This window comes from Crocodylus porosus, unplaced genomic scaffold, assembly GCF_001723895.1.
Source record: "Crocodylus porosus isolate Cpor-Errol unplaced genomic scaffold, CroPor_comp1, whole genome shotgun sequence".
Classification (NCBI taxonomy): Eukaryota; Metazoa; Chordata; order Crocodylia; family Crocodylidae; genus Crocodylus; species Crocodylus porosus.
Window position 1 is genome coordinate 31875084 of NW_017728917.1, and position 11463 is coordinate 31886546.

The window sequence follows — 11463 nt, forward strand, 5'->3', positions numbered from 1 at the left end:
GAAGAGGAACTAGTACCTAAATATAGGGACAGGCAATTATTGTGGCTGGAGGGCTGCTTAATGAGTTTTGGTGAGCTGTCGAAGACACCATGGGTAGCCCTGCCCCTTGAAAGCTGTCCTGCCCCTGGTCACCATACTGGGACTGGAAGTCCTGCCCCCTGACTCCTGACCTTTGCCACCAGAAGTCCTCCCCTTGCCCTTAAGAAATACTCCTTTTGGGAAGGGGGTTGTCATCTTAGAACCAGAAAAAAATCTGAATCATACGCTAAAGGTCAAACACCAAGTAGAACGTTTCAATTTTATTACAAAAATATTTGTTATGATTTGTGTTTGTGTACTGTATACAGAAGGGATTGCATGATAACTCAAAAATAAAGTCTCAGTATTTTATTTGGGGGGGGGGTGTATGGCAGGGTGTGGGGACGTGGCTGTGTGGGTGTGTGAGGGTTTTGGGGACCCCCCACAGAGCACACAGCCCTCATTACCAGCAGCAGCAGGTGGGATGCTCAGGGCACTCGTGCCCAGCACAGGCACTGGCACCTGGTGGGGCATGGCTCTGGCCAGCGCTGCATGCGGGTGCAAAGAGCGCAGCCTGCCTGGCCACCTCTATCCTGGGGCTCCATGCTATACACCTGTAGCTCCCACACTTGCATTGGGGTAAGCCCTGTGCTGGATTTCACAGGGAAGCAGGCCTCTATTCCCAGCAGAGTCCAGGGGCCTACATGGCAAGAAGTGGGGAAGGCAGCCGGCTCCAGCACAGGCCTTCTCCCGGTGTAAGTGCGGGAGCTGTAGGCATGATAGAGGTGGCAACAGGAGCCAGCTGGGAACCACGGGGGCCAGGCTAGCTCCTGCTATATTCTGTGGTCCCAACACTGCAGCCAGGAACTGCGTGGCACAGCATGGAGCTGGCTGGGCACCCCCTGGCAGTGCACAGTTCCCAGCTGCAACGCTGGGACCGCACAGTGCAGCACGAACCAACACAGCCCTTGAGGATCCCAGTGCCATCGGTCCTGGCCCTGGGGCCCTGTGGTCCCACCCACTGCCACTTTTCCTCTTCCCCCATGCCTACCACGACTGCTTTTCCCCTGCCGCTTCCCCTTCCCCCCATCTGTTTTTATCTGATTCTCCACTTTCAATGAAGGGAGGGCAGGGGAACAGCCCCAGGGTCACCAGGTCAAAAGCCTCTGCTAGGCAAAAGATTCCAGCTGGAGCTAGTGGGGACTGGAGTTGGAGCTGGGTTGGGCAGGCTTTGCTGCTGCTGGCACCTTGTCATCTTTGACAGGCAACCATCCAAGAGAAGTGGTGCAGGCTTCCACTTTGGGGGCTTTAAGAGGAGGTTAGATGCACATCTTGCTGGGGTTGTTTGACCCCAGTATTCTTTCCTGCCATGCAGGGGGTCAGACTAGATGATCTGCTCAGGTCCCTTCTGATCCTAGAAACTAGGAAACTAGGAAACTATAATTTTTTTAGGGGCTCAATGGGCCTGACAAAATGGCCTGGTGGGCTGGATCCAGCTTATGGCCTTTGTTTTGCCTGCCCCTGACCCAATAGCTAGGCTCTGTGGACCCTGGTGCAACTGCTTGCAGTCTCCCTGCCACCTACCATAAGCAGTCCTAGCTCCAGGGTAGGCCCCTGTCACAGAGCACAGCTGCTCAAGGCAGGCAGCGGGGAGGCTGCAAGCAGCTGCATTAGGGTCCACAGAGCCTAGCTATTAGGTATTAGTCACTCCTCCCTCCCTCCCTCCTGTGCTGCTGCAGCTGGCCCCCACAAGCTGCACATTGTTGGCTGCAGTTGACTGGTAAAGCCCCTTGCTGGCTGCTGCTACCCCTGGCTTCCTGGGCTGTGCTGCCTCCATGGCAGGGTTTATCAATACTTTGATATCCACCTCCAGCAGGCAGATGCAGCCCCTCCTCTGCGGCAGGGCAGGGCAGGGCAGGGTAGGTGCTGGCCTAGGGCTAAGCAACTGCCCCTCCATCTGACTTATCAGAGCCATGGGCTGGAGCCCAGCACTGTCACACCCGGACCCATCCTTGCACTCGGCAGGATGTAGTGCCTTGCTACAGCTGCCACTGGACCTGTGGAGGTAAGCGAGTATGGGGCAGCTCCCCTGTGTCTGCGGTTCAGACCCATGGTGCACCCCCCATCCCTCCCCCATCCATGCCTGGACCTGGGCCCAGTTTGTCATGAGGCCTGGCCCTGGGAAGCTGCTAAGTCTCCGCCACACCTTGGCAGGTTGGAAGCACCCTGCTGATGCCGAGGTGGGTGGGGTACCCTACAAGCTGGGCCAGAGTAGCCCTACATGAGCTAGGCTGGGGGTTGCCATACCAATGAATTGCTTAGCCACTGTAATTACAGCAGGTTAAATGGATATTTTTTAAATCAGTATTTACATTCCCTACTTAAAGTTATTTCCAGTTCTCCTAAATTGCTTCTTCCTTATGCATATTACCTAGACCATACTTTTATTGCCTAATTGTCTTATATTTCTACAGATGAATGATCTGGTACTACGTTTTAGTTAATTCTCTGGGAATAGGGCCTGAAAAATTCACTATTAATAAATCACCATAAGAGCTCAAAAGCACCCAATTTCTGAAGAATATAAGTGCTTTTTAAAAAAGAAGCATTACCAGTCCTTCGTGAAGATAATATTCCAGATGGAAACTAACAAACTAGTACATTATTATCCTCCAGAGTGTTTAGTCACATAACACTTCTGCTGCCAAGAAGCAAATGGAACTAATTAGACTGTTCCATTTTCCAGCTACTACTCAAAACAGAAAAGAGTTCCTGTCAAAATAGTGTCAGGTTCAGTCCACTGCTGCTATTGAGGAAATGCATGAGCAACAGGAGCAGTGGTCAGGGAGGAAGGAGGCACAGAAAGCTTAAACAGCTCAGGTCTTGTGCTTTAAGAAGCAGCCAAGAGAAGCTGGGTGAAAGTTGTATAGTTGGAAAGCTTTGTTTTCAGAGCACCCAGGAGGCTATAGGAAAGGGGCAGGGCATCAAGGAGCTCACGTCTTCAAGCCTCTACTACTGCTTGAAGGCAGGTGAAAATGGAGACCTGTTGGCTTTTCTCCCTTGTAGCAGTCAGTATTATCAACAGGGATTTGGGTTTTCCCCTTTAAAAGGAGAAAAATGTGGATTTTCCCCTTTAAACCTGGCAGAGTTTCAGTCTTGGATTTTTTAGCAGAGAAAACCAGGACCCCTCGTTATTAAACATTACTAGCCAGAAGCAGCTAAATGAAAAAGGAAGAGCCAGACTCCTGCATTGCAGGGACATAATTTTGTCCCTGAGGGAAGGTTACATCAAGGAATTGAAGTGAGAGGACCAGTTTATCATTTTCCCTTATCACATTGATGCACCCATCCTTATGCTACTTTTGTCTCAGCTTCTCATTAGGTGGCATCTATGAAGCATTCCAAGGCCTTATTGTGAGAACTTTTTTCAATACCATCTAGAAGAATGTAGACCAGCAAGTCCCCAAACAAAGCATAATTTATCTCCACATTTAGTCTTTATAACCAATAAAGACTTTTGTGATTCTAATACAGGTCAGATGAGAAATGCAGGATTTTTCCTCCCACTGAAGGAAAGGGGTGCATTATTGCCAGTATACCATTATCTATACACTCTAATTCAAAATAAATATTGCTAACATCCTGTGGCAATGAGCACCATAAATCTATGAATCAAGATACAGAAGGAAAGAAAAAGGATCACTAGAACATTTTCTAATATAGATTGTAACCAGTTCACAGAAAAAAACTAACTAGCAGAGTAACTACAAACAGGAAGCACTCTTTGCTGGAGGTTAAAAAACACTTGTTAATTTTATATTTAAGGTATTAAGCAATTTTTGGTTTCTGTAACCTAAATAGCGGTCTGCAAAAGCTTGGATACTGGGCTTAGGGATCAGAATCTAGTCGGAACATTACTACTTGCCAGTGCAGGGGAAGCCTGGGATCCCAGAGTCCCCTTACCCAGAACTGGCAAGTTGAAAGCTGGGAGCTAGTAGTCTAGAATTCGCTGGTTGTTGGTCCCAGTTCCAGCACCAAATCAGAGTCTTGAACCAGCTCTGCTGCCAGCCCAGGCCCTGGACCACACAGAAGCCAGGAGCCGGCTCCAGTTTGTCATTACACTGTCACATGGTCAATTTAAAGTATTATTGAAATCAGCCACAGAGGTATTACAGTACACAACTTTTGTGGAATATTTTTCTGGTTGATTTCCCATTCTGTCACACCTTTAATTATTTGAACATGTGTTAGGGTTACTATTTACACTGCGATTAACAGGTTAATCATGCTGTAAGCATAATGCCTGCCAGGGTCCGAAGTATCTGTTCCGTTTTTGGTTGCAGGCCTCCCAGAAAATCAGGAAATTAAGTGAGGATGAAAGAAATGTTAACTATACACAGAGTAGCCCATTTAATAAATGCAGTCACAAAAGCATTGTGTTTTCTTGTTGTTTTTTTTTTAACACTGCATTAGAACTGCCTGTATCTAGACTAGACAATAAGGACATTTAGGCATGACTGAGAAGTTGTAAATTGCAGGACTATATATATAGCTTACTTATAGACCCCAGTTGGATTTTAAAGCCATATTTTGAGAGAGAAATATCTCAAGAGTTAAGTTTTAATATTATGCTTACATGCTTGATAGCTCTGAAAATTCATACGACTTGAGGAACTTTGTTCACCTGAAAGTGCACTCAAGAGCTACTTTTTTCAACCCACAGTATAAGAATGATGTTGTAACTATGACAGTCCAGAAATTAAGGGAAAGGCAGGGATTTCTTAGAGTGCTATTTTTTATTGAACCACCTACGTAGGTGGGATAAAATTGTTAGAAATATTATTATTAGGAATGCATAATGAATATAGAGTGTCATTGAAACTGCACGGTCTGCAGTTTCTGCCTCATATCTGATAAAGGGAAACACTATCAAAAACCCATTGTGCTAAAAAGTAACACTCCCTTCTACTGTATTGACCAATCTGTCAGCCTTTCTATGCTAAATCACACTCGCCTGACAATCCACATGAAGGATACAGACACTGTAATTCAATCAACTAACTCCTTGGAGGGGGGAAGGGGATTTTCAACCTTTGGTGACCTAGAGGGCTTTCTGGGCATGCGTAATTAGCTGATGCATATAAGCCTACCCGCCCCGCATACTTAAATAGTTAATTATAATGCACATGGGATGTATGACGTGACGTCATTAACATATATGTTTGTATGAACCGGAAAATGTTGTAAGAGTTCCTGTTTCTGCCCATGTGTTCAGGAGAGAGGGTATATAAGCTCCGGTTTGGGGTTTCCTCGGTGGTTCAAAGTAATCTGAGATTTTCTGTCTCTGCTCTGACCCTATTTGCAAATACATCTTTGGTGCTGCTAAAAATGTGTGCCTGAGGAATTATTATTCGCGAGCTTCCAAAAGAAACGAACCACAATTTCTGCTTCAAAATAAAGCAAACTTTTGAATGCAAGACATTCTTCCTCAGGTCTCTGATCATGGGCAGCCAGGCACAGCTTACTGTGTTGATTTTTTAAGAATCTCTCATCCCCCACAACATCAGGAAGAAAATCTTTCCCAAACAGCTAACACAGGAATCAAAAATATGCTTCCCAGTTACCTGTACCTGTTAGAAGCTTCTGACATCATGGGAGAGATATCTGTAAGAGGTCTACTGTATCTGAGCTAGAAATTACCTACACTTCAGATACAAGGGTATCTATTACAGGGTAAAAAATAATATGATACTAAAGCCTTTGCCTGCCTTATCCTTGCTACCTAGATATCAGACTAAGCATCCATTTGTAGTATAAATTATATTATGAAAGGACTTTAAAAATTCAAGTCCTTAGCTCTAAGTAATATTCTCCACAGATGGAACAAGAGGCAAGCTGCTTACAAATTTTATATAGATGGTGGGGGGAAAGGGCAGGGGAGAGAAACCAAGGCAAAGCAGGGATTTGTGTGCAAGGTTTTGGGGCAGGTCATCTGCTCTCAGCTCTGGAGAACTTGGGTCAGTGGACCCAGTGGTCTAAGTACTTTACAACAGGCCAACTGCTTTAACTACATTCCCCAATGCCAAATCATTTGGATATGGGCAGCAGCATATGTGCTTCCAACTTGTTTGATGCATGTTTCCCTTCCCACCCACCCCCACTCTTCCAGCTCTCTCTCTCCTTTCATTTGATATTGTACAGTATTTAAAAAAAAAGTCTTCAATTCTCATGAAATAATTGAGTCAAATCTCTGAATCAATATGTTTTAAGAGGTTAACTAACTCACAGTTTATTTGTTTTTTGCTCTCCGTGCTTGCAAATCTGTCCTTTTATTGTACACGTTGGAGTATAAGACCAGAGGAATGATTATACGTGGCACAGGTATTCCATGCTCTTGTCTGCTCAGCCTTGAATGTCATGGAGAAGGCAGAACAAGTTAAGAAAATGTAATTGAAAATTCCCCGAATTAAGAGCCAACATTACCACGGCATGTAGACCGTACAGTCAAATGCCCCTCTAGTGATAAAGGTCAATATCAGAGGCATCGAAGAGAGGTAGAAAACACTCTGCAGCAGACAAATAACGAACAGTTAGCTCATAAGGCAAATTTCTTCCCAACCATGTTAATACTCTCCTCCACACTTGTTAGCAGTCAAATGAAGGTAAAGATTTTAACAACTACCAACCAATTGGCTTTTATTCAGTAACTAGCCAATTGCCTGTCAAGAATGACCTTCTGGCCTTACCCCACCCTCATCCAGTCCCATCTGCCAACTCTACACCATGCAAAATGCCCACAAAAATATTAACTGGAAAATCCTTAGCAAACCAATTAATGTAAAATAAATATTTTGAAGAAAGCCTCTGGAAATGATTGCCAAGTTAAGTTTTTAACAAGCAGTCTCCTTGAAGGCAACTTTAGTTCACACAATCTATTCCCACTTGGCTGTACTTCACTGGTGATTTTTCACAAGGGTGCTACGCACTTCTATGTAAAGGTCACTGGCAGTGTTAGAACTTAAAAGGACAAAATATGCTGATCCTCATTTCCTCCCACGGGCATATCCTGGAGATATTGCAGTGAGACATGCTACACTTCTGTTATACCACATTTTTGTGCAGATATGAACTATTCTTCAGTTGTGAAAGAGCTCTTTAAGATTTCAAATACTTGTATCCTTACCTAGCTGCACTGAGAGCCAGCTCTCTGAAATTTAACAGAGCTGAACTCAGAAAACTATAGTCATGTTTTCTTTGCACAACACTGCCTTCTGCAAAGGTTTTCCAGTCTGTACCATGCAATCAATCATCCCAATCTCCCTTGACATAAAAAAAAATGCAAGGCTAACTCATATCTTCCCATAAAATGTTATAATCCTCTGTTCACATCTTGGGGTCCAACATGCTCTGCACTTTATTGCTTTTATTGGCATACAGCAGATTTGGTCTTTGTGTATTTTTTTGCTTTTAGCACCTGCTGAAATTCTGCCTAATGCCTAACATTTGTGATGAAGATTTGAGCATTGCTGTGAGAATTGGTATTTAGTACTTAAACCTCTGAAGCAAAACCTCTTACTCAACATCATTCTCTTCACTGTAGAACTTCCTCATTGTCATTAATGAAAGTGGGTTGAGAAAGAAAATAACGGTTCCCCTTAACCTTTTGGAATTTAATCCCCCTCCCCCATCATTCTGTCCCTAGTAGCTTCACATCTACGCACTACACATTTTTTTGCTAGTTTTAAATAATGCTTTTGCCTTATTATTAATGTGAACTGTTCACACTTCCTCGTATGAAAATTCTCTAACTCAGGTTGGGTTCTTGGAGTTTCTAGTACCTGCAAGCTCCTTTGAAAGTGTAAAGGTAAGTGTCAGGCATAAAACCCCCAAAGAAATGGATGATATTAGTGAACTTCACCATTAGGGCAAGGATTTGTTATCCGGATGTCTCATCATCAGGCAGGAACAGAGCCCTATTATGTTATGAAGGGAAGTAGCAGGAAAATCTCTCCAGGCGGCCCCGCCCTACCTCGAGGTTCTCTCGGGCAGGTGCCGCCCGCACAGGCTGTGCTGTTAATGCACTGTCCGCAGGACAACCCGGGTACTCGCAGCTTTCCCACCAGGACAGAGCCGCCCAGGGGTGGGACGCGGGAGCCTGCGCCGGAAGCAGCAAACAGCCCAGCACCGCCGCGCCCGGCTCGGCAGCTGCGGAAAACAAGCAGAGCAGACGCGGGCTCTGGCGGAAGATATTCAATCTGCTGCAGGGCTAGGGGCGCGCGGGGTAAGGCAGGAAGGGGCCAATGAGGCGGCGCCACGTAGAGCCCGCACGAGGCTCCGCCGACCGCGCCCTGTGGAGACCTGCGACGACCACGACGCTGTGGTTGACCCTGGGGCTTGCGCTGAGGCTCGGGGCCGCGCCGCGCGGACTCGGCGAGAGGGACTGCGGGAGCCGGCCCGGGCCGCGGCCTGACTCGAGCGGGCCCCAGTGGGAGCCGCAACGCGACCGTGTCCGACTCCGCCCGCTACACATCAGGACGCGACCTGTTCCCCCTTCCCTTCACCTCCCGGCTACTTACCAGCTGGCGGCGTTTACTTCCGGCATCACCCTCGGCGCGACCTAGTGACGTATACGCGCTCTGAAGCCCGGCAGAATGAGCGGACGTGGCACTTACGCCTGGGTCACATGACCCCACGGCCCGGTGCGAGTGTGGAGTCGGGGTAGGGGTGTGGGGCGCAGGAGTGCGGGGGAGCTGTGCGGCTGCGAGGGGCGGCGGGATGTGCCATGGGCCGGAGTCCCCGAGTGCCGCCCGTATCCGGTATCTTTTCCACCAAGCCTTAGTGTGACACGAGCTGGGTAAGGTGGGATGGATACTCCAGCTCTGCTGCATCGCTGAGTGCTTACTTAACACCAGTCTCAAATGTGACTGTGTGAACAATGCAGATGTTGGGATCTCCAGGAGCCGCCTAAAATTACCATGTAGTAAAGCCTTAACTATAGCTAGGTGTGTCATTTACAATGTCCCTGAAATGAGGAGCACAAACTTTGCTTCTTAAAACAATGGTTTTTCTGCTGCCCCTTGGTTCTTGGCAAGTTCTTCATGCATTTTCATTTAAGTCCATTGTCACTGACAAAACCCCCTCACACTACAGCTTGCTTTAATATAGCTTCTTTGCTGCTTCTACAGCAAGAGTTAAGGTGAGAGTCTGATATCCTACCATTACTGCCAGCAGCCGCTGATGACAAAAAAAAGTGTTGATCCCAAGTAAGAGTGCTTGATGAAAGCCAGTTTCAGCTACTTTGACAGTTTTGGCTGATTAAAATCAGTTTTGACCAAAATCCTGTACAAAACTAAAAGTGGGTTTTTTCCAACTTGGCTTCTAAGTAACATTTTCATGAACACTTAAAATAACACAGCCGTCAAGAAATAAGAAAACTTTCTGACAATCATGCTGAATTGATGAAACACTTGTCTGGGTGATGACCTTTTTACAAGAAGAACAGAGGAGACACTGGCAGGGTCCCATTGAAATGGTCCAGCTCATCACCTGATCTCTAGGTAACCAAAGCCACCCCATTTTTTTTTTTAAACGCTTCAGTTTCCTAACAGTTTACAAAGAATTGTCAGCATGCAGCATATTGTCTTTGGAAGTACTGCTGAATTAGTCCAAAGAAGACACTCATGCATAATCCAACATGACTATGTCAACTTTAGCCAGTTACCTCACACCTAAAATAAAAAACTAGCAACCAAGACTTGGCACAGTGATATGTTTCATGGGAAATGAAGAAGACAGATGAGTGTTGCCAGTTGCAATAGGCTGAGCTAGGAGTCTGTGGCCTATAGCCCATGAGAGCCATTGGATCTAGCCCAGAGACAAAGGCTTCAGTGACGGGGGGGCGTGCTTTGCCTGCATTGCAGCTGGGTAGCCAGTCTGTGGGAAGAACCCTATGCTATGCTACAGCTGGGCAGCAGGGGTGGTGGCTGCATCCTAACACTGACTGCAGATCTGAGCTGGGTCACTGCCGGAAAAATACTGCAGACTGCTAGTTTAAGTTATGAAAATGTCTCAACTCTCAGTCATTTTGTTTATAATTTCTGTATGTACTAACCTACTAACCACCAAAATTAAATTTTATAATAGTGCAGATGTGGCTTCTTTGTTCAAAACTTTCTATTATATTTCTTCTCCATGCATACACACTTATCTGCTAAACTATTACCTTTTTTAGAAGTCTGTATCAGTAACATGTATTTAGAAATATGGGTAGTTTCCTACAGATTCAAATTTTTATTAAGACAATATACCATAACTCATACATTGTCTCTCACGGGCTTTATTTAAAATTCTGATATGACATGTACATTTTCATATCTGCAGATGAAATCTGTCAGACTATAAACATTTAGGATTCAACTGGCAGAAACTGCATTCATTCAGTTTCATGCAGACGACTACCTCATCTATATATCACAGTTCAACAGTCACTTTTGATCTGAATACCCAGGCGTAGGGCTGCAGTCTCATTCACAATAACATGACTTTAAATTCTCCCTAAAATAGCTCAAGTGAAGCTTATTTTTGTGTAACCTATACAGAAAAATATGGTACATGTATGGGACCTGACAGGTGTCTGGTCATGATCACCTGGTTTTGGATAGTGGGAGTATGGCTGTGGATACTTAATCTGGGCAAAAAATAGGGAAAAAGCTCCTGAAGTAAAGGATTGACAGCTTTTTGAGAGTCTCCTGCCAAAAAACAAAAAACAATCCGACAAGGGATAGGAAACAAAGGTCTTCATTGTACTGAGTATACTTGTACCATTTTTCACACTGAGCCACTCACTGAATTGTCATTTATGCTTTTGTTCAGTTTTTATTTAGGGGAGGGGAGGAGTAAATACCAAAATACAATTCCAGTATCTCTTTATTTCTCTTACTACATTCCTCCCTCCTGCAATGCATCATTTTTAATACTCCAGAATAAATAATAGAGACTTCATGTGTTGTAGCAATGAGACTTATATGTACATTAGAACAATGGTGTCTCCTGCAATTGAAACCTGCTATAGGAAAAGACCTGTTAATAATGCCATATTTACTTATGTACCACATGCAGCTTTCCCTACACGTCAACCTTCCAAAAGTGGTGTGCATGTCTTAAGCAAGAAACTGATTTTTGTGCAAGAATTGAAGCAGTGGCATACCTTAATGTGGCTGACATGGGCTGTGCTTCTCTCCTAGGCCAGGAAGGAAGATCAGAGTATGTCTTTCATGGTAACAGTTTTAAACATGTCATAGCTGATGCTGAATTGACAGTAGCTTTGGGTAAACAGGCAAAATCTGCTGCTAATTTGGAAGCAGCTCTAACAGGGTTAAAACTATAGTTCTGAAGTTGCAGGTAGAGACTGAGTGACACTGACAAGCTGACTCTGCCCCTCCTGCA

General features: G+C 45.2%; 1 protein-coding gene across 6 annotated transcripts in view; it reads right to left on the minus strand.

The window, feature by feature from the left end:
• ATG7 (autophagy related 7) overlaps positions 1-9179 on the minus strand; it is a 285204-nt gene extending 276025 nt beyond the window's left edge. For 2 of the 6 annotated variants that reach the window (XM_019537034.1, XM_019537036.1), the window contains exon 1: positions 8595-9174. In XM_019537034.1, coding sequence (XP_019392579.1) covers positions 8595-9029 — 435 coding nt within the window. In that variant the 5' untranslated portion in view covers positions 9030-9174. Of the gene's footprint in view, positions 1-7936; positions 8229-8594 lie in introns of those variants that run through there. The other 4 variants (XM_019537035.1, XM_019537037.1, XM_019537033.1 and 1 more) reach the window with 4 other exon arrangements.
• Between the last annotated feature and the right edge of the window lie 2284 nt (positions 9180-11463).